At 31.2% G+C, this 24,286-nt stretch overlaps 2 protein-coding genes across 8 annotated transcripts in view; one reads left to right on the top strand and one right to left on the bottom strand.

Annotated features, from left to right (window-relative positions):
- The window catches only part of LOC118183214 (late secretory pathway protein AVL9 homolog), a 172,651-nt gene extending 166,635 nt beyond the window's left edge, over positions 1–6,016 (top strand). For 4 of the 7 annotated variants that reach the window (XM_085822404.1, XM_085822403.1, XM_085822402.1 and 1 more), the window contains one exon: positions 3,825–6,016. In XM_085822404.1, the coding sequence (XP_085678530.1) occupies positions 3,825–3,983 (159 nt within the window). In that variant the 3' untranslated portion in view covers positions 3,984–6,016. The remainder of the gene's footprint in view (positions 1–3,824) is intronic. The other 3 variants (XR_015042726.1, XR_015042727.1, XM_085822407.1) reach the window with 2 other exon arrangements.
- A 15,727-nt stretch (positions 6,017–21,743) lies between these two features.
- Positions 21,744–24,286, bottom strand: part of PGAP3 (Per1-like protein PGAP3) — an 84,870-nt gene continuing 82,327 nt past the window's right edge. Inside the window, exon 8 of the mRNA XM_085822401.1 lies at positions 21,744–23,447. Within this exon, the coding sequence (XP_085678527.1) occupies positions 23,399–23,447 (49 nt within the window). The 3' untranslated portion in view covers positions 21,744–23,398. The remainder of the gene's footprint in view (positions 23,448–24,286) is intronic.

The raw sequence follows: 24,286 nt of genomic DNA, 5'->3' as shown, positions 1-24,286 counted from the left end.
ACTGTCAGCAAGACCCAGCTTTCCAGATGATGTAATCTTGAGTTTCGCTTTTGCAAATTAATAAGGCAGGAACAATTTGTTCATAATATAAATAGTGGTGGCGAATTCGAAGAGGGGGGAATTTGAATTATTTCAAGGAGGAGAGATGGTGCAAAAGGGGTTACAATAAGCCGTATTTGCAACAGATACAAGCTAATTATAAAAAATATATATATATATATATATATATATTTCATCATGCATCATCATTAGCACAATACACACCCTACAGTTTTAGAGTATCACACTTTAGATAATGGCATATTTAGCAGCACAACAAAGCAAACAGAGTGTAATAGCATCTTGACTGCAGGATGGCTGAAGTTAAAAGTGTGCAATTGTCCAGTATGGAGGCTGACCAAGAGAAGATTTTGGTTTAGATTAGAAAGGTTTCAGTTCTTGAAATTGTAAGTTTAGGGTTCGAATTAGTTATATTATAAGCATTACTTAAGCCATTTAAGAGGAATTCATCTAGAAATGATGCAGCCCAGAAAAGTTATAATCATTTTTAGAATATAGAGGTTACCACTAGTTTAAATTATAATTTTGATTTATGAAGTGTGAAGAAGAAAAAAAAAAACGAAACTGGTTCAATAAATCTTTGTACTTACAAAATCAGTTCTCCGTGGCATTTTCACCTTCGAAGTACTCCCCTTCAACATTTGCACACTTCTGCATTTGGTGCTGCCACTGCTGGTAACAGTTCTGGAATGAGGTTTTTGGAATGCCCTTCAGGAGATTCTCTAGTTTTGCCTGAACCTCTTCAATTGAGGTAAAATGGCTTCCTTTTAAGCAAGATTTAGGAAATTTAAAAAACGTTGCATGGAGTTAAATCAGGTGAATAAGAAGGATGCCTCATCACAGTAATGTTTTTGCTAGTCAGAAACTGCTTGACAGATAGGGCCATATGAGAGGTGCATTGTCTTGGTGCAAGAGCCACCCATCACTCCACAACTGTAGCCTTTTTTCTCTAATTTTTTCAGTACTTCATTGTAGCAGTATTGATTAACAGTTTGACCACTAGGAAATCACTCAATCATTACAATTCCATTAATGTCAAAGATGATAATTAACATTGCTTTGAATTTTGATTTTGAGATGTGTGCTTTGTCCTTTAGCCCTGAAAACTGCTTATGCTATTCAAACACACATGCACGAGACAAAGTTTCATCTGCATGAGCCTCCGTTCACATTTGGAATGTTCCCGTGGCTGATTTCTTAAGTTTAACAAGAAACTTGATGTTGTTTCGCTGTTTGGTTTTTACATTAGACTTTTTTCCGGCAGAATCCAGTTGTACACATTCACTCAGTGTTGCAGTACTGCCAACTGATGTTATCGATTAAGTTGAAACTGCCCGCACAGATATAACACCACTTTTTTTTTTTTTTTTTTTTCAAGCTACACACTTAGTCCCAGTTTTTTTTTGGGGGGGGTGTCACATCTCATATATATTTTTTTTATCTTGCATATATATATTTTAGACGGAAAATTAACTGATTGTCACAGAGTTAAAACCTATCAGAACAAATTATACACTCACGTTTGTGAAAATTGCAACACCAAGAAGGAATCGTCATAATTGAATGCAATTTAATACACAGTTGAGTGGTAGTGGTACAAATAAATGATTAAATGTTCAAAGCAAACAAACAATAACAAGAGATCAGAATCAGTATTTTGTGTGGCCACCACGCGCCGCAATAAGTGCTGCTAGACGACGTGGCATGGAGTCAAACAAAGTTTGAATGTCTGACTGAGGAAGAGCATTCCATATCGTTTGTACGCGTACCCAAAGTTCGTCTGCAGGCGCAACAGGACGAGGATCACGAGCAAGACGCCGACCAATGACATCCCACACATGTTCAATTGGCGACATATCCGGTGAACACGCAGGCCAAGGAAGAAGCTGTACCTGCTGCGCTGCAAAGAAGGATTTAACAATCCGAGCAGTATGAGGGCGGGCATTGTCCTGTTGAAATACAGCGCCTGGCAAGCTTTGAAGGAAGGGAACAGCTTCGGGCTGTAGAACTTCACGGATATACCGGTTGCTGTTCAGATTGCCCACAATTCGTAGCAATTGAGATCGTCTATGATATGCTATGGCGCCCCAGACCATAACTCCGGGTGTTCGTCCACTGTGGCGTTCGATAATGCACTCCGGAAGGTGGCGTTCACCGGCATAGCGTCTGACATGAATGCGGCCATCATGGTACCACAAATTAAAGCGGGATTCGTCAGAAAACACGACATGCTGCCAATCAGCACGCCAGTCTCTATGCTGATTGGCCCATTGTAGCCGCAGGCGGCGATGGTCGTGCGTTAGGGGGATCCTGTATAAAGGAGTCCATGTGCGCAGTCCACACTGCAGCAGACGTCTACGAATTGATGAAGCACACAATGAAACACCTGTAGCTACTGACCACAGTGCTGCCAATTGTCTAGAGGAAGCTGTACGGTCCGTCCGCGCCATGCGGACCAGGTGTCTATCATCGCGAGCTGACGTCACATTTCGGGGTCCACTCCCGGATTTCCGAGTTGTCCGACACTCGTCCGCCCACTGCTTCCAAACGCGCATCACTGTGCTGCTGTTACGCTGCACACGAGAGGCTACTGCACGATACGACAATCCAGCTTCACGAAGGCCGATGATTCTCCCTCGTTCAAACTCTGTAAGTTGTTCAAATCTCGCTCTCTTTCGTCGACGAGGCATAAGTACAGATTGAGTTAACGTTTACCACTAGCAGATAACCACCGATAACCATACACGCCTCGCTACAGCCGTCTATTTATTCGGATCCATCAGCTGTTCAGAGGGCGCTGCTCAGCATACGCATGCGCTACGGATTTGCAATTCTAATCATTTGCATATCATGCGCTACTTTGCATTTCCTGAATCAGCTCACTCGCGTAAGTCCTTCATGGTGTTGCAATTTTCACAAACGTGAGTGTATGTTGGTGCTGGAGTTTCAGGTATAATTTTAACCTCTAAAATGTTCATTATTGTTACAAAAATATTGCTTTTATATATAGTTGTATGGGTATTTCTGTGCCATGTATTTGTTGCATAATATTTTAAATTGCATTTGTCTTAACTTTTAATAACCCTCTCTGTCCGTGTATGATTTTTTCTTTTATTCACTTCTTATAGAATGCCAGGATTTTATTTCTTGTAATATTCAGAAGTTGAAATGTTGTTTTCTTCAAAAATATATGTTAAAAGAATTGTGACTTAAAATTTTAGTTTTTCAGTATGTATGTAAATAAATTTAGGTAAATAACATATATTATCATTATGACTTTAATCCAATGATATTTATTAATATATTGAAATTATTCATGCAATATAGGCTCAGTTTCTGTGTTTGAAAATATAACTTTTGATGATTGTTAAGTTGAATTTGGCAAATTAAAATTTTTTTCTGTAAGTAATAATGATAAGCAGTGAAAAAAAAGAAAAGTTTATAAAGACAATTGTATAATAATAATAATAATAAATATAATAATAAATTATTTAAGTTTACTCATAAGTAATCTCCCTAAACTGTATTTGAATTTCCTATTAGCGTAGCTTCATTTTAATGAACAGTTCTGTTTAAAAACAGTTTTATCTAAGTTTTCCGAAATGTACTGTGTTGAATTAACGTGAAGTAGTTTCCTTTTCTTGTGAATGTGAAAGTAGTTTTTATAAATTTATATTCTTTTCTACTAAAAAAATTTGGTGTAAGTTATAATATTTTTAATATTTATTATTTTTTCCTAAATTAGAAATTGCATCTTTTTTCAGGTGGCGCTCTCACTAGTGCAAAATCAGTTGTATCATCTTGGTGGTCTAGCTTTAATGTTACAGCCCAGCAAGAAAAGCAAGAAAGAGAAGAAAGTGAACAAAGCAGCTCAACACAGGAAGATGAAACTCAGCAGTGCGAGTCAGATGGACAGTAAATAATTATCATTGTAATAAATGTGCTACAATTTCATGTTTTTCTCTCATTGTAAATAGCTCGTGTATATCATATTAGCAGAAAAATTCTTTTTTTACTTTGTAAAGTTGAAGTAAATTAGTTGTAATTATTTCATATTTTTGTTATGTGAATTAATTTAAATGCATGTTTCTGTAAAAATATAATTTGTAATGTTGGTTCATTACTTACTTTGTAGTATACATTACATTTTCTGGTGAAGGTATTAGAGAATAGAAAGACGTGCATTCCAAATGTGTGTACTCTTAGTGATGTAGCAGCATGTTTATTATGAAGTTGCAGTATTATAGAAAGTACCATGGCTGACAAATGTATATTCTGTAACATTTTAGTAGTTATATTTCCTGTCATTCTCATTAATATAACAACGAATACCAGCTTCTAATTTATATTGAATATAGAATTTTAAGCATGCCAAAACTGCAATTTTATGTTTCACTTGTTTTCACTAGTTGCAGATTTTGAAGTTTAATATTATAAACACCTTTTTATATTGACATATTTTTTATTCTTTATATATGCATGGGCTTTTTTAAAAGTGTTTAGGAATTCATATAAACTTAATGTTGATATGGGACTTTTCTAATTTAATAGTACATGTTTTTGGAGAATATATAATATTTTCATTATGTATTGCATCAAAATAATTAATGATTATTTAAAGCAGTTTTCTTCTATAAAACATAATGTTTAAATTATGTAATATATCCATTTATAAAAAATACCCACTGCCAGCTATTCACAAATGAGCTTGCATATAACAGTAATATTAAATCAACAAACTTGTAAAAGACTGTATGAAATCTTTTATAAGCAGTAAAAACTGTAAAATTTTATTTTGTTTGTTAACAATACATATATTATAGACATTTATGTTATATTACTTGTTTTATGTTTGTATGATTTATGTAGTGTTTGATACTGTTTAAATGATTTTTTAGTTTTTAATATCTCACTCTGCTTGTATCTGTATCAGAGATTTAAGATGATATGGAATAAATGATATGAAGCATACTAGATGATATGGAGTAAATGATGATAATATACATACTACCAAAAAAAAGATATGAATCATACTAAAAATGGAAAAAAGGTATGAATCATACTAAAAATAAAATAAATGGTATGAATCATACTCGGTAATTTTCTCAAGTGAAAATTTAAGACTAATATAGTGTACTATTTATATCTGAAATCTAAAGAGAGCGATTTTGCCATGTGAAACACCATGCTAAAGTAGCTGTTCTGTTACATCAAGAAAATTGCATGGTAGTAAAAGAAGTATTTTGATGGATTTAGTTTGGCATTTATTCCCCTCTTTCTTCCTCCTCTTCCCCTCATTTTTGTTGTTGTTTAAGTTTAATGTCTTTCTAATAGAGATCTTTTTTTTTTAAACTCAGTTGCCATTTAAATTATGAAAAAAAAATTACACAGTTCCAAACTTAGTGATTTATTTCTATATAGTTTTCATAAATTTTTTTATTTCATTTTTTCTGACAACTTCATCTGAATATTTAACTTAAAGATATTTCAAAATATGAAATACCATTTATAAAAAAGAAAATTAAGTGTTAATTTTGATTTAATATGTGAATATGCTGAAATGTGCATCTTAAAACTGCTTGTGTGATTTTGACAGGATATGTTATGTTGCTTTTTCAATACATATTATGCCTTGAATTTTATGTAGAATATATTTCTGTATTATTCTTAAAATGCAAAACTAAATATTTATGTTATTATTTTGTTCAAGAAGATATGCAATAAAAAAGGCCTCAAATTATTCTTTACTTTAAATTACAAAGTTATTTATTGTAATTAACGTTGCTTGATGAAATTTATTACAAATGCAACATTTTAAATCATAAAAATTATATCTTTCTTAATGTTCTTTTGTTTGTGTTTGTAAGGCATAAGGAAATTTTAATCATATAATGGTGCAATTTTATTTTCAAATGCTGGTCATTTGTTTTTAATAAATATTTCATGCATAGATAAATTTCTGTTCATTACATTCAAATCTTTATTGACATAAAATTATGCATAAAAATATGAAAATTTCACATGTATTCAAGTATAAATTTTTTAGAAATTAAATTTTTTGACTGTTTTATAATGTAATGTTGTAAAAACCCGACTATCTAGAAAGCACCAGAAATGCTGGATAGTTGAGCATATACCAAAAAAAAGGAGGGGAAGTTTATGTTAGTCAAATGTGTAGGAATAGAAATTTTCAGACTAAAATTATAAAATATTTCAACTTATTTGTTATCAACTTCAATGTCAATAGCCTAGATTTAACATTCAAGTTTTTTGTTTTTTCCTTTTGTTTTTAACATATTTCAGCTGGTGTATGTTTTGTAGGCTTTTAAACATAGGGAAGTAAAACATCTTAACCGATTACAAAATTGCATTGAGCATAAAAATTGGTTAAGTTTCTACCAAATGAGTGCTAATCACTCCAATAGCATATTTTTGTATTTTAAAAATGACTAACCTGTTGAGTATATATTCTTTTAATACAGCATAATTTAACTTTTAATCTTGGATTTAGAATGAGTAAAACAATATGCATTATATAAAATAAGTAATATAAAACTTGCGTTGCCATACAAAATCATTTAAATTATATTAAACTACTGCTTTTACTTTTGTTGTTTTATTAAAATATTGTTAATGATTTCACCGCTTTATTCAGCTCCAATGTTATCCTTTGAAATTGTTGAAAATGCCAACTTCGTGTCACATGCTGGTTACCTTTGTATGACTTTTATTTTCATTTCATGGTCGTAGCTTTTCTTCGTTTCTTAATTTCCCCAGATGGTGTTATATTTTTACGTCCTTGTACACAGTATTGTAATCACAAAACATTTTGGGTATCACATTTCAATGAAAATATCCATTTTGACCACTCGAATCCATCTGAACAGTGTTTCTGCATTTTTTTCGCGACGTCTGTGAGTACATACATATCTCGCATAACATAAAAAAGAGTAGCTTCAAAACGTTGAAATTTTGTATATGGGACTGCTTAACAGTAGTTGTACACCTCCCTTTTTGGTTGCAGTCGGCTGCACCAAAAGTATATATATATATTTTTTCCCACTCTGTTACTCGGCTTGATAAGCTCAGTTTTTTTTTTTTTTTTAAATCATTATACGTTGTTAAATTGTGCAGTTTTTGCTTTAAAACTGACTGAATTATGTTGGTCTTATGTTTCAGTTAAGGTTATTCTGCCTTTAGTTAATCTGAATGCAACGGTTGTAGAATTATCAACACTTTAAAAGTTGTTTAAGTGTGAATAAGCCTAAGGGGGTTGTTTACGTTTGAAACTTGGCAGAATAGTAAATTAAGTCAATTTCTACGCCTTCAGTGTCTTTTTGTTGAGTGGGACCAAACTTTCAGTTTTGTGCACCAAAAACGTCTCTTGCCCGCTGGCTGAATTGCTTATTTTATTTGCGTTGAAGGTCTAATTTTAATTACTAAAATTGTTTGTTTAACTGTATCTGGTTAACAAATCTGAAATTTTCAATAAAAAACTAATTTTTTGAAAGTATGCTTAGAATACATCTACTTTAAGATGATGATAAAAATTTTATACATTATAATTAAACTTTTTTTTGAAAAATTATTTAAAAATAAATAAAAAAATGGGCGAATTTTATTTGGAATGAATCTAAATTTTGAAATGTGAAAGGAAGAATAAAAAAGAGAGATAATAATTATATACCAAATTCAATTAACATTGAGGAGCTAATTTTTTAAAAAGAATTGATAGATTTTTACAAAATGTGACAGTTTGGCATAATTTAAGTCGTAGAATCGAAATATGGGGAAAAAATGGCATGTCATTTCTGAAAAAGTCCGATTTTGTGTCAAAATACCTCTATTGGAACAATGCTATATATAAATCTAATACATATCCTAAGTCGCGCTTTCGAGACATGAGAAACACAAGTTGAATTTCATCAATCTGTCTGTTTGAATGTAAGAACTGTTTTTGAGAGAACCATTTGAACTGGCCACCCCTTTTTTTCCCCAGTGTTACTACCAGGGTCCTTATTTGAGCCTACGTTCTTTATTATTTATTTGAACAACATTCCCTGTACAACCATACTTGCTATCAGTGGCGTGCGGTAGGTTTTCATGCAGGGTGTGCAGAGAACAACAATAAGAATAATAAAACCATAAAAATGTACATTAAATACTTCTTTAACTTTTTATTATTCATTTGTACACAAAATCCATACGTCTATCCGCATTACTAACAAAATCGTCAATTACATGATCATAAAACTCTGGTTTTGACTGTAATAAGTGTAACATATCTTTTTCTATTGTTATTAGAGATAAATTTAGATCCTGGCTCATTGTATTGCGTGCATAATTTTTTACTCTTTTCGATGCTGAAAATGATCTCTCCACTGAAGCAGTTGAAAATGGAATTGTACAAATTAAATGTGCCAATTTATTTACTTCACTTAGAGCTTCTGTCAAATCACTCAGCATTATATGCTGAATAAGTTTCGATAAATTCATTTCGTGGTATAACTCACTACGATAAAGAACGCATAATTCATTGGTTAGCTTTACAAAATTGAAATGTTTTGCATAAGCGTTCTTTAATGAATTAAGGCATTCATCCAGAAATTTACTCTGATATTTCTTAAAAAAACTGAAATTCAATAGTTCAAAAAATTTGAGTGAATTTAATTTTTTTAAATGGACATTTAACTGACAATAAATAGTGTCCATTATTTCATAATATAAGTTTTTAAAATGTTGGTCTTGGTCTACACTTGAGTTTTGTTAATTTACACGACTTTTTTTTTTTAAATTTGAGGGCCCCACTACAGAAATAGTCTCTTTATAAACTTCATCAAATGCAACAGAAATTTGCATATTTTGAATTGCTTCTTTTACTTCCTCTACTTTTTGACTAGAATGTGCTATATCTAAGTTAGTTTTTTGTAAAATATCAAATAGAACATCAGTATAGCTAAACACTTTGGCAAAAAGATTTAGGAGAAAATTACCGTTAAATTCTTCAAAAAATGTGTGATAACTCTTTGCAATATTAATTGTATCATTATCCCAGCCTTCTGGATTCTCAATTTTCAAATAAATCAGATAGGCCTTGCCTTTCGCTTTTTAAGGTATTTACCAAATGAGATGAATAGTTCCAACATGTTGTAGCTAATTTTGGAAATTTTCTTTTAATAGTTTCATTCATAGTTTCATTTAAAACATGATTTCTTTTTGAAGACACCGAAAAAAACGAGGCTATAACAGAAATTGTTGCAAAAAATAATTTACAATCTCTTATAAACAATACAGATTGCGACAGAACTAAATTAAGTACATGTGCGCAACAATGCACAAACATAGCTTCTGGGAAAATGTCTTTTACTTTTTTCTGCATCCCATTCAACGCTCCTGCCGTGACTGCCGCCCCATCGTACGTTTGAGCAATACAGTTTATTCTCACACCCCCAACTCAAAATCCTTTCTTGCACGACATTACACAAAGCTTCCGCTGAACAATCACCAGTAACATCTTTAAAAAACAAAAATTGTTCCACTGATGCACTACAATTATCAACTTGATTCGACACAAGTCAAGTTATTAACATATTGTACCACAGTCGAAAATTGTGATTTGAGAGATATGTCAGATGTTTCATCCAGCATAATAGCAACGAATGTCGTTTCTTTTACCTCATTTCTAATTTCTGGAATTACAATATTTTTTATCAATGCAATAATATCATTTTGTATTCTATTAGAGGTTCCAGGAAATACAATTGCAGTTCTTAGATGGATTGCTAAAAGGTCATCATATGTACTAATTAAAGTTATTAATTCTATATAATATCTTCGATTAAGGGAATTTATATTCTCGTGTCCACAAAATGCATCTTGTTTTTCTAAGTAAAAAACTATATCTTTTAATCTCTTAAGAATATTTCTATTTCTTGTTACTTTTTCATTGTGTTGAACAATCGATGAAGCCTTCTGTTGATCTAACGTTAAATCTATCCTGGCGGTACCAAATGTTTTTAATAGTATTACGGCATTTATGTGAGATTGTGTTTTTTCATGTTTCTTTGCAGCTTCGTGGAGATGATTTAAATCACTGTAGCCTTGTTTTGTCCAAATATTCTTGTCCTTTTCAATTACAACAAAAAGTAAACATGGCCAACAGTACAACTTATTCGATTCACTACAACCGGTTAACCATTTAAATTTTTCATACATAAATTTTTGAAAATGTCGTACACACTGTTGTCCTTTAATCTTAACATTTTGCGATAGAATAATATCCGGCATCAGTCTACTTAATTTAACTATTTAATTTTTTGTAGTAACGTCTCATCTCGAAAATGGATTTTCCAATAAATCTTTAAATTATTGAGAGTTCTCCATTCTGAAATGGGTTATTTATTATGAATATAAATTTAAAGAATACAATAAATAAAATATTTACCTACGATGTATAACTATAAAAACTAGTCAATGTATAACTATAAAAACAGCTAAACTTATGAGAATTTTACTAGCACTGAAACAAAAATCATGTCTTGTGTTGTATGATGTCATATCGGGGGCGAAAATGCAATGCTTCGGGCTTCCACGAAAAATTTATATTTTCAGCAAATGTAGCACCACACGGTGCCCGCTGCTGCGGTGCCTCATCATCAGCCTGATGACATCAGGATACTCATTGGTGCCGACAAACCGAATGTCTATTCCACTTGCAGAGGATTTCACTGCACGCTGGCACAATAGAACGAACTGTTTCTTGTTCGGTCAGTGGATTAAATTATATCTATTAATTGTTTTTAACATTTGGAAATCATACATTCTGTGAAAAATATCTTGACAATTTTTAAAACAAAACCAGGGATATGGTGTTTGACAGATAATAACTTATGTACTGTCTGTAAGACACAATGAATGGTGAAATTTGGACTGTTCTGTTAAAATTCGTTTCTTTTTTGTCTAACAAAACAAAATTGTTTTTCAGCGAATTATTTCTACATCACCGAAATTACTTTACCACACACATTTTCCCTTATATTGATGAAATACTTCTTTTATATTTCCATAAAAACAAAATCTTACAATATATAAATTTAAACATTAACCGTCTGCAAAATCGTATGGCCAGTTAATCAGTTAAAAAACCAAAAGCGCTTCTGCACGAAAGTCCCCACTTTAATACAACGCTTAATAAACCGTACCTTCGGATGATTCTGAATGTCAAGTGCAGGAAAAATAGCTGCACTTGCCTCAGTGCTATAGTATGCTGTGCTTCTCCAGTAGCCCATACATATAAAGTGTGATTTTCTATTAGTGCGTACACATCAAAACTTCCTATGTTCGTTTGCTTTTGAACGCGCTACTTGGTGCAGCGTCTAGTACCGCACGCACTGCGGGAATACAAGCAAGCAAATCAACACAATATTTTAATATATTATAAATAATATTTATTATATACCATATAAATATAGGTGCAGAAAATTATCGTCTCTCATAATCTTGCCAGGGTGTGCAGCTTGCAGTGTATCCTACTGACACCGCAATCTTTGTTGAAGATGCATCTATTAGTATAGTCATTCAACATTTACAAAACCATATTCAAGCATTAGCAGGGTTCGTACACATCTCTGCACACAGAAATTAAGTACTTTTAAGGACCATTAATGAAAAAAATTAAGGACCTATGAGCAAATGGGAACTGAATAAATTCAATTAAAAATATTATTCTGTGCCTGAATTTCACTTTTGTAATACTAGCCTAAAAATAAAATAGATCCTTAAGTAGTATGCATTATTACTAAACATGAATTAATTAACATAATTATTAATAAGTTTGAGAATAATTAAATAGTTTGAAATAAACTTTATACAATTTATCAAGTAGCATTAAATATTTTATACTTGATAGTTAGCTTTATGTTGATTTTTTTATGTCTCATTTTGTCACATACTTGGTCAGTCTAAAGGTATAGCAAACAGCAGGTATTACATTTTATGTCAAGTGGCATAGGTTAAAATGAGAAGTAAGATCATAATCAGAATGATTCATAACAAAAGTCTGAAAGTAGTCACCCTGCTAATTGTCCAGAGAGACATGCTGATTCTAACAAACCTAAAGGCCTGGTGTAGGCATGGTAGGGTAAGTGTTGAAATTTAGTCTGGCTCTATTTGATGCAGTTAGTGCCATAGCTTTGTGTAGAGTTTCAGAGGTTGTAACCCAGTTAATATACTTTAAGGTCCCAATAAGCCATTAAAGCACCAAGAGGTGATTAAGTTGTTTTGTATTAGTTGTTTGTATTAGTCTCACTAGATGCAAAGAATAAGTTTTACTTGAATTTTTACATTTTTGTGTTTTATCTTATGACCACAGTGAGTATTAATGAAAGGCAATAACTCTCTTTAATATGTAGAGATTATTTTTGAGGGTAAGCAGTTAATTATAAATGATTGAATTAGATAAACTTAGTAGTTATGGATTTACATGGCCACTATTAAATTTTATATTATAGTTAAAATAAAATTTAATACTGATTTTAACAAATATAGTTAACAATATTTGTTTAAAAGCCCTATTAAAATCACAATCTAATAGAATTTCACAGTTTAAAATACATGTAATTTATGACATCGATTCTTAAATGATATTAGGATAATTACACATTAAAAGCTACAAAAGTTTTGTAACAATAATACTCAACAAAATATTTATCCGTCATTTTAATTTCCTAACATTTTGGCTAGTTTATATCGATCTCCTTCTCTTTAAGCATCTTTACTAACAATGAGAGATTTGTCTCAATATGCAAACCAATGCTCTCCCTAGTTTCTACATGCTTTATCTCCTAACTTATCAAACTCTCCACTATGTATCTATGAGGGTTTACTTGATCTGGTAAAAGTTAAATAGTCTCAAACCCCAGATGGACGTGAAGAAAATTATCGCTATGTCTGAACCCCAGACAGTGGTCAAAGTGGCTCAGTAACTCTATCACATAATAATAACTGCACATATCTTTGAAGAATAATTTTCTTTATGTATTCAGTTTCTTTCTTCAACAAGTTTTCTTTTCATTTTGGGATTTAATTAAAAGTTTCTGTTATTCTAAAAAACACTAAATGCATTTGGAATATATAGAAAAGTGGCTAATTTTACTTCTTTGGTAATATGAATATTCAGAAGATATATGAAATATATATGGCAAAGGCCGGTTACAGAGTTGGTATGGCAGAATTTTTAGAATTTAACAACATAACATACGGAACAATAAAATCTAGAAATGGCAAAAATTAGAATTTAGAGCAGGCATTGGAAGCAGAATTTAGAATCCACAGAGATTAGATCAGATGAGAAAATCCTAGTGCCTGCTCTGTGTATAATGCATTAAGACATACTGGATGAATCTTTTAAATTGTAAGTTTTCAATTTCTTTATTAATAAAAAATCCCTTTCTATAATGCCTACTCAAGTGATAAGATTAGAAGCATTTTTGATATTTTCCATGCTTGTGTCTAGTGAAAAGTAAAGAAAATAAAGGAAAGAAAAAGCTTCTAGTATCAGAAGTAAAACATTCAAATATTATGTTTTCTTAGTTCTTCCAGACATTATCCAAAAAGTAAGAAATTCATCACAAACTTTCTGTAAAATACATCTGTTACGTGTTGACACCATGGAGATATTTTCATTTTGTCACATATTTCTCGAATCTTCTAGAATCGTGGGTCTATAAATCTTATCTTCAAATCCTTCTAAACTTTCCAAGCTGCAATGCCTAAAATACTAAAAAATTATCCCTACCAATTCTATAACATCGAAACGTCAGAAATATTTGGAGGGAAGAAGGAAAAAGTGTGAAATTAATTTAATAGAGAAAACTGATGCATTTTCTGAGAATTTTGAATATTCTGAGACGATTACTATGAAAAAAATTAAAAAGAAGATATTTTTAATTACATAGCTAGTTTTGCTTTTGCTAAGAGCAGTTTCATAAATTACGTTTTATAGCATACCTTGTTTATTTTTCAGATTCAAAATATTGTATAATAAGTTGCCAAAGTGAAACTTTATAATATGACAACAAAAAAAAAAGTTTTATTTTAATGTTATTTTTTAAATATAATTTCTTTATGTTACCATTACTTTGATGAAATTTATGAATGTTATGATGTTTTAAAAACATCGTCGAAAAATTTTCAGATCTCAAAATTAAAAATTTTCTACAGAAACTGATCTTAAAATCACCAAAATGTTGACAAGTCACCAAATTTAGAACCGTTTAATAAAAGAATTCACATCCCCAAAAGCGAAAACTTGTTTAAGAGCTCTTTGTTAGAAAAAAAAAAAATTTCGAAATGCTCATGTTTCACTTCTTGCTCAGAAACTCGAGTATCCCATCATTTATATTAAAAATAGAAACAAATTATAACCCATGAAACCATTCAAAAAATAACCATATATGTCAGTGAATCGCCAAAAATATTCCTCAAATGCTAATTCACACTCAAAAAAGCAGTCATAAAAACAGAGAGAAATTTCAGATGATTAAAATTAAGGACCTTCTGTTGATTTTGGCCAAAATGAAGGACTTTTAAGGAACAAAAATTGATTCCAAAAAATTTAAGGACCGTACGAATCCTGATTAGGTAGGTATCTCGCTAAAACAATGGAAGATCTCTTCACAAGGAAGAACATTTAAAAAAAATTCAAGATGTATGAAAACACTCTTCTCTGGGCTAAACATGTCCAATAACTTATCTGGAAAAAACTGATTATAAGCAACTGCAAATGACCAAGAACTGTGTTCTGCATCAAATCAGAGACTCCCCCTTGGTATATTCATAAGAGTATAATACATGATGAGCTAAAAATTGTGTAACTAAGAATATATTTATTATCTTCTAGCAAAGGCTTTGCAAGAACATAAGGGGGAGATTCCAAATTCTACAATCCTGCTAAAAAAATAGGCATTAAGGAAAAAAACAGAACAAATCAAAAGATATCTAATGGATATACGTGAAATTGTTCTAAAGCTTGGTGTGGCATTATTAGACCACACAGCAAACAATAAAGACATACAAAAGCACATGTATTACGACCATCACATCATGAAAGACCAAATGAGTTGGAAGAACATGCAATGGAAACTTCATGCTATTAATGGATATGATACCCTCTAGCTGAAATGCATGCCTGACAAGGGCAAGTTGCCAATAGTGTCATTGATCGCTATGTATGGCAGTAGTGTCCGTCCGTTCCTGTAGTTAATGCATGTCGGAGCACTAGTGGAGAGTGCCTTACAGCACACTGCTACCTGCTATCTATTGTCCCACACATGCTCTATGGCAGGGTTTCTTAAACGTTTTCCAGTCGCGAACCCTTTTTATCAATGAGATTCTTTCGCAACTCCTAGGACCTGATAATATTTATGAAAATTTTGTGGGACTTCGTAAGCATTGCGCAAATCTGATTCACACGTGTGTGAAACTGTCAATTTTATCACTTGTATTGTAATATACTATTGCAGTTTTAGGTCATTAATTTATAACACATGAAAATTCTTTTGGCATACTAGTTGTAACAAAATTATGCATTAAAGAACATTCGTAAATCATAAAAGTAACTATAGTAAAAACATCTCTAAATGGCATTTAAGTGGGAAAAAAAAAACCTGCAATTATTCTAATTTGTTTATTATCCAACTCCATAAGACAATTTGGAATCGATGTTGAATATCTCAGACTGAAATAAAATATTTTGATCAATATTTACTATTGTACGGGAGTCAAACTTTGAAATCTGGCATTGTATATAATATGCCTAAACTGGCCAGCAACGTATGAAACAATTCATATTTCATATATTTCCTAGGCATTGACAAACCAGCAAAGTAGAAAATACATTTCCGATTTGTTTTGAAGAACCGAAACTATTTACCAGAAATTAATAAATTATGTAAATAAAAACTGAAACTACTTACAAGAACTAATTCAGAAGTCAAACAACAAAAATTTGCAGCTGCAAAACCGCAAATGATCTGCGGTTTTGCAGCTGAAGATGATGGTTCAGTAAAACCATCGAAACTAGTCCTGTGAAAATTGAATATAACGCTGATTTTTGTTGTTTGACTTCTGAATTAGTATTTATTCGGCATGTTATTGTGTCTTACTTACAAGAAGTTAATAAATTATGTAAACAAGCCAAATTGACTACTAAGAAGGAACCACAGAACTATTAGCCGCTGAATTGCTAGGATGTGATGTATGTGGAAAACAAAAGTACATTCATTTATACTGTTAAAAAAATGTCAGTACTATACAAGATTACGTCACGCCCGTTGAGTTAATTATTGTATATCATGAAAACTCATTTGAATATGGGACACGGACAACGTGAGAGAATGTTGAAAGAACTTTCAACCAAATACAAAAACGTTACACATAATGATATTGAACTGTACAACCACCTTTGTGAGCTCTGCCAGAAAAAACAAAATGGCATTTTTGCGAAACTTATGACTGTTTGCGACTTTAATTTCTGTTGTTAGGTACATCTTACTGATTCCCTGTCTCAGCCAGATAGAAAATACAAAATTATTATATTGTATCAAGATCTTGCATTTTTTTTACATATTTTGAAAAACAGCTTTTTAATGGCAATCTTTTATTAATTTTTCAAAATAACATTTGTACTTTTGAGGAATGAACGTCTTTTAAATAATAGCCTTATCATAACTTTTTTCCCATACTTTGCCAGGAGCATCTGTCATTCTATAAAATGCCTAGGTATTATATACAATGCTAAGGGAAAGTATGTAATAATTCTCATTTTCATACTTTGCCTAAAAACATCTGGCATCATTTTCATACTTTGTCGGTAACACACATAAAATTTTCCAGAATATATAATATGACTATGAAACTTGTAAAAAATGTGAGATTTTGTAATTTAAAAAGAAATCTTTTCAAATTACTGGAACATGAATATATTTTCTCCTTTAAAACAATTTTGGAATTCTATGTGTATGACAGACAGCTATGAAAATAATGACCAGATAAGTACTTTTCTGGCCATGGTTGTATATTAAAATCTGAAAAACTGACTTCTTAACATGCTATTCATCTTCACAGCTTCTCATCAATTGGCACTATTCCTGGGAAATAATGTTTTAAAATTCAAGTATCCAAAAGGATGAGCACTGTTATCATTAGAAAATCTGAATCAACTTGTTACAAATTGCATAACTGAAAATCAGTAACAGTGTGAACTTCCCATTCTTCCCCCAAGAGTCACATTAATTCAAAAGCAGAAAATAAAAGATAAACTAGCACTACCTATATGTTTGTTACAAATTCTAAGCATGAATGAATAAAATTGATAACCCTGAATTTTCACCGTATCTTAAAGACTATTATCCTAATAGCCCTCATTGCAAAAAGAAATTTAGAAATGTGCAATATGTTGTTTCCAAATTTTGGCCAGCATTTTAAATCGCTTGGAAGTAATGTACTGCAGGAAATTGCACTCCCAATATGACTGTAAAAGAAGACTGATATTTAGCAATTACAGCTGAAAATCAACATGGGATGGGTTGGCTTATTTGATTATGCAATGCAGCTAAGGGGAGGGATGCTTTCATAGAGGACATTCTAAGGGAAAATGACTCGAACAGACTGGCTGCATGAGTATTTTTGTGGTTTTCCCTCATGTTTACATGGTGGGATTTGAGCCCCAAACAGAACTACTATTGTTCAGTGACTTTATCACTCAGCCATTGGTGAGTCTCAAAGCCAGATGACTAACCCACATGTAACAAAAGCTTGCTTCAATATTTAAATTATGTAAGCTACGTGTTCAAAAACTGATCTTGTCTGTGGCAGTATCTAAAACCATGAAAAGTATTTTCAAACAGTACCAGACCACTGAAATTTGAAGAAGCAGAAATAATAATAATAATACATGATGTGTTATTGTCTCTTAAAAGATATGCTTCCTGAAACCTGAAAGCGTTAGAATCTACTGAAATGAGAAGATATCCATGAATCAAGCGATCTGTATGCTACACAGTTATCAACCATACTGAGCATGTATAAGACATTACAGGGAGATGAACTCCAATTCATTGTTCTTTGCTAGAAAACAAACAAGGCATAATTCATGCTTTAAAAAGGGAACTGAACTGTTTCAGGAACCCCCTTAAGTCACTTAATAATGGGCATACATTGGCATTATGTTTGCTGCATCACAAAATGGACCTATTCCTTATTAAGAAGTCAAATTAATAAGTACAGTCAACTCCCAATTACTCAGACTTTGTCTAAACAAAAGTTTAATTTAGTGTGACAAAAAACTCACAAATGATCAGAATAAAGAAATATTTGTAGGGAAACATAAAAAGGAAAAGAAAATGCATGGGCAGTGATAGCAGATGATGTGGTAATATTTAGGAATTATTTTTATCCACAGTAATATGTAACTTAATTGTGCAGAATTTCGTTGACTCCTATTGAAATATAAAATAATATACATAAAATATTGTTCTACCCGTTTTGAACTGTGTTGTTCTCGATTTAAATGCTGATTTAATTTACATAATCAAATGGATTTATTTTCCAGATTGAACTGTTTTATATGGGTCACTCCTTTTTCCTGTGAGTGTGTTTTGAACTTTAGTCAGATTGACCCTAGAGACTTACTCTGGTTTATCCGACGTCTACTACACTTTTCTCTCATCCATCTCTTACCTGTGCTCAACTTTTATGCATAACATAACGACTTGCTAGAATTGCTTTCACTTTTTATTTCCAACAAGTTGTTGTTTATTATCTTGTTATTAATACTGGGAAATAAATAGTGTGTCATATTTGTTTCCATGCACGTCTAGATTTCTTTCTACATGTAAAATGTTTGCTTATCAATTATAGCAAGGATTCAAGGACAGTTTGGCTTAAAAAGTTATTGCCTTTGTAGAGGTTTTCTTCACAGATAACATGAGATATTTTTGTGGAAAATACCTCATATTTAGTATTGAAGTAAGGAAATTTTTAATTAAATAGAATCAATAAATAATTTAAATCAAAATTTGACCTTATTTAAATTTGAAGAATGGGGATGTTATACAGAATAGTATATATATTTTAGTAATATATGTCAATAAAGTAATTAGTAATACATGTTATTAAGTTGCATAATGTTTAACTGAAACTACATTTATTCATATTAAATATCAACAATAGCTTGTAATGTTCAATTTCAATGAAATTTCTAGTATTCTTAAAATTTGTCTATAGCATTTCACCTACTCTATTGAAATTGTGTAGACTCATCAAGCTCTCAACTGACAAAACATGCATGGCTGGTTATATTGTTGTTGTATTTTTGGTAATTTTTTTAGGAGAAAAAGATATAAGAAATTTTCAAATCGCATATTTAAATCCAACAACGAATATGATGGATGATACATGCCAAATAAATTTCTAGTTGATAAAGTTGCATTATGTAATTTATTGAACATATGCTTACCTGACAAATCAGACTAGAGCAGTAACTGACTTAAATAACCATCTGAGAATGGTTTCATTCTAATCACAGCAATTAAATGAGAATGATGGAATCCTGTCAATACTTGGTGAATGTCATTAAAAATTTATACAAACTGCTATAAAAATTTGTGAACAAAATAGTAGTTATCGGATCATAATGAAACTTGGCATGAAACTACATGTCAGGTAGATATGCAAATGATTAGAAACATAGCATAATTGTACATTAAGTAACACCACCGCAGGACAGTCACGTTTGTTCTCCCTAGTGTATAAAAAATATGTAGACGTATTTCACTTGTACTTAATCTGTTCTAGGGATGTCATTAGAGTGCTAATGAAGACAATATAATCAGCTGTAAGAATTAAAGAGGGGAAAGATTCATCAGGATGTTGGAAGCTGGGTAGTCAATTTGGCAAGCAGCCTACTACCTAGACCACTTGGATTTTATTGCAAAGAGTTGTTGGGATCAGAGGATGAAAGACTGCCTACACAATGGCCAGGCTCAGGATGTCCTCAGCAGACTGAATGCATAGCACCATTTCAATTACTGTCTCCCATCCAGGCACAAGCAGCACTTCCAATATAGGCATGCCCCTGTTTGTACCATTATGATGTACCTGGTTAAAGGACATTTTGTATTGCAGTGTTCATTACGTGTGCTACTAATGACATCCACCTACGGTTACCTACTTTGAAGTAGTGTCACACCTTGATGGGATCGGATCACAACCAAATGGAATCTGGTGATCTTCAGTAACAAACTAAGATTTAACTTGGACAGTTATAACAACTATGTATACTTGTAGGGGCTCTGCAGTGAATGCCTCAATCCTTCCTTTGCTTTACAATAGCACATTGCTTCCATAGATGGAATAATTGTGTGGGGTGCCATCCCATACCACAACCAGTCACCTCTAATCTTGATCCACAGCACCATGACATCTTTCAAGCACATGTATTGTCACTCATGGCATGGTTCCCACAAGACATCTTTTTAACAGCACAATGCTAAAAAAAAATATGTCACAGAAATGCCTTCACTATACTATTACTCTTTTCTGGCAAGCCAGATCACCAGGTCTGTCATTAATGAGGCGTATCTGTGCTCACTTGGAACAGCATAGGTGTCTGGTTGAATAAGAGGTGCGCTTAAGCAATTGTGCAATGAGATGAAGTTAAATGGGAATTCTCATTAGGTTAGTGAGGAAATATTAATCTTTCCTCATTAATCTAATGGAATACTGACAATGGTAGAAAATATTAATGTTTTTCATGCGTTTCAGATGTGTTATTATCACCCACATTACCTCTAAGAAAGAGAGTTTCTATGACAATGCTTTAAAATACAATTTTTGTTTGTATCTTCCAAAAGTTTTATCTACAATTTTATTCATATTAAATATCAACAGCTTGTAGCACTCAATTTTAATGAAATCTGCTACTATTTTTGAAATTTGTCTATAGCACTTCACCTACTCTCTTGGATATTACGTAGTCTCAAGCTCTCATCTGACAAAACACGCATGGTTGGTTGTAATGGTATTTTTGGTAATTTTTTTCATCCTCAAATATACATTTTTCTTATATGTATGCCATTTAGCAAAAACCTTTCGTTCTTCACAACTGATTTGCCAAACTAATAAATAAATTGTTTTCCAAACTGAAAATATCGATGTTAAGTTGGTAACTAGAAAACTGTGCATAAAATGTTTCAAACCTCTCTTAAGAAATAGCTAATTAATTTTTTTAATAATGCATTTTCTCACATATTTCCCCCTTCTTTATGAATTTTATTGTCCACACATTAAGAGGAAAAATTATGTGAATAACTTAATTTTCAAAGGATGCAGTTACAGTAAGAACACAACACATGAAAAGTAGTCATAAATAAACCACAGATAATTATCACAATATTATTTCTTTAAAAGAAACCTATATTCCAGTAAGAATATACAGTAATACTACTATTAGAATATCTACTGAGATATCTTCATTTCTACTTAGCTATAACTTGAAATTTAGGGGAACTCTCTCTCTGAACACATTGAGGAAAGGGAAATTACATGATTTACATGATTATTTAAAAACGTTTCATAACCTATTGCTTAAACGCTAGGAGGAAAATATGCAAAGAAATACAGTATTGAAATATCCCATAGAAAATTTATTTATGTATTTTTAAATCTACAACACTCTCATTTTCCTTACATTGATGAAATTGATCACACACAAATTCATGCTACAATATTTCTATTGAAAAAGATATTTTGATGATTTTAGCACTTTTAAAAGAGGAAATAGAATAACAACACATTTTGATGTATTAAATATATAGTATTTAACTAAATTCACAAAAACTGCATTGCTGATCTGTACAGTGTTCTTATAGTAAGTAAAGATTAATTTGAACTAAAATTTTTGTATAGATATGAAGCTTTTCATTTTATATAACAAATGTTAATGAGCTATTAACATGCAGTAATAAATTCAAGGAAGAAAATATTTCAATATGATATAGTTCATTTATTAAAAAATTATGTAATATGCACTTAAAGAACAAAATTCTACATCAAAGTATACAAATATATATATATTAAAAAAAACTGTGATAAAATGGTTTACAAATGGCAAGATATATTTAAACAACATTCTGGCTCAAGTGTCAACTCTTTATTAAGAGCAATGAATATTGCTCAGATTTTTAATTATAAAGTTAATCTTTTCTATAAAATAAAAATTACTTTAAATGTATTTTTACCATGACATTACAAAAATGAATCGGAAGCATCATACACTATTAAAAACAAAGTAAAATAATTCTGAATGTCTGTTAAAAGGTTCATGTTTACAAACATAATTCCTTATCATACTAGTATTTTTATCTCTAGAAAAATCATGCAAAATAATATTTATAACAATTGCTTATAAATAAATCATTACATTACCATTATTACTAACTAGCACATAAATAAATTTAATTATAAATTCTATTTTTATACACAATAAAAAATTTAAACTCAAAAAATTCTGTTAAGGTATATGATATGCATTTTTATATTTTGATTACTCACATGCTCAAAGCTGTGTGATGAGAAACATTTACATACATAAATATTAATCAAATAACAATATATATCACAAATTCATAGAAACATTTTGAAGTTTTACTTCAATATAATGAACATTATAACATTCAAACAATGTCAATAAACTTCCAAAACTTCAAGAGTAACAAGTGTTAATGAATTATAATTTCTGTACAGTTAATGCTGAAATTTTAACTAATCCACAACTTTGATCAGTAGTTTTGTAATACTAATATTACAGGCGTATTCAATGTAATGAAAGATCAGAGCATAACTCATGTTATATAAGAACAGAGCTACAATCACATAAATCATCCAAAAAGCTTGACTAGGTTAAACTTAATTGTTTTAATTTTTATAACAAAATTTTACATTATATATAATGATCCTGCTGCGGGAAAGAGCATTTAAATACTGTATCATGCTCAAATCAAAACGAAAACTAATGGAATTTATAATAACATCTTTTCTGGATGATAATTGAAGTAATATTTTAGCCATGTTCAAAATCACAAATATACATAACATTAAATGCTGAAAGCATCTACATTTAATTTTCTTTATAATAATATGAACTAAAATGCTAATGTGGCACTTTGTTTCCAAAATCACATTAATACATAATGAATGAACTGTTGGCACAAACAGAATAAATGCACATGTTCTATTCATTTTATAATGCAGTACACATTTTCTTTGATGAGTTTAAAGCTCAGTATTCATGTATTTTCTTTTCATATAAACAATCTTCTATAAGAAAACTAAAAAAAAGAAAAATTCATTTTCATTTCAAACAAAAAATTAAGAATAATAAAGAAATGATTTTTGTTGATTGTGGCTGTTAAAATTAGCCTGAGTTAGACTTCATAAAACAGTTACCCAAATTTTGAGTAGATAAGCTTTTAGTAAAGTTTAAAAATTCAAAATTTAGCACTGCACCGCATCTGAAGGCATTTTATTTATTTGTTTTTTGTCTTTAGAACTTTGCTGCATTCTAAGTTATGCACGAGACAACAGTTAATGCAGAACTTGCTACAATTCTTTAGCCTGACACAAGTGTACAGGTTACGTGCAACAAGTCTGAAATTGCGTGAAACTCACTTAACTATGGGTAGGGTGTGCTTGGTGTAAAGAGGCCACTCTGCTTGACTCTGTGGTTTTGTATGCATTTTCTGACAATAATTTTCTTATTAACAGAAGTAAACACACGCACTTTCCACAGGGACTTTTATTTTACCAAATTTTGTGTTCATTCGTACACGTGTCTCACTGCTTAGTGACTTGTTTATTGTTAACTTTATCGTTCGTGTTTGTCAAATTTTAAAAGCTAGTATGATAATCATTCCTGCTTAAAGAAAATGTTATACAGCTGCTTTTAAGCTTTTGGCAGTGAAGAAAGCATAAATTTGAAATTAGGTTATGACTAGAGATTTCAAGTTTACAAGAGATGCATTCAGTGGTGGAATTCTGAATAAGAATTAAAGAAAATGGCTAGGAATAAAAGATCTCAGAATGGTGTCATAGCCTGGCCTGTTTTGGAAGAAAAAAGAGCAAGACAAAAAAAGGATTATCAGTGTCAACAGTTAGAATTCTCCTTCAA

This window comes from Stegodyphus dumicola, chromosome 8 (assembly GCF_044657685.1).
Source record: "Stegodyphus dumicola isolate Sdum_Otavi_A_Nest chromosome 8, ASM4465768v1".
Taxonomy (NCBI): Eukaryota; Metazoa; Arthropoda; class Arachnida; order Araneae; family Eresidae; genus Stegodyphus; species Stegodyphus dumicola.
Note: the sequence above shows the minus strand (reverse complement) of the source record. Positions and strands in the feature narration are given on the sequence as shown.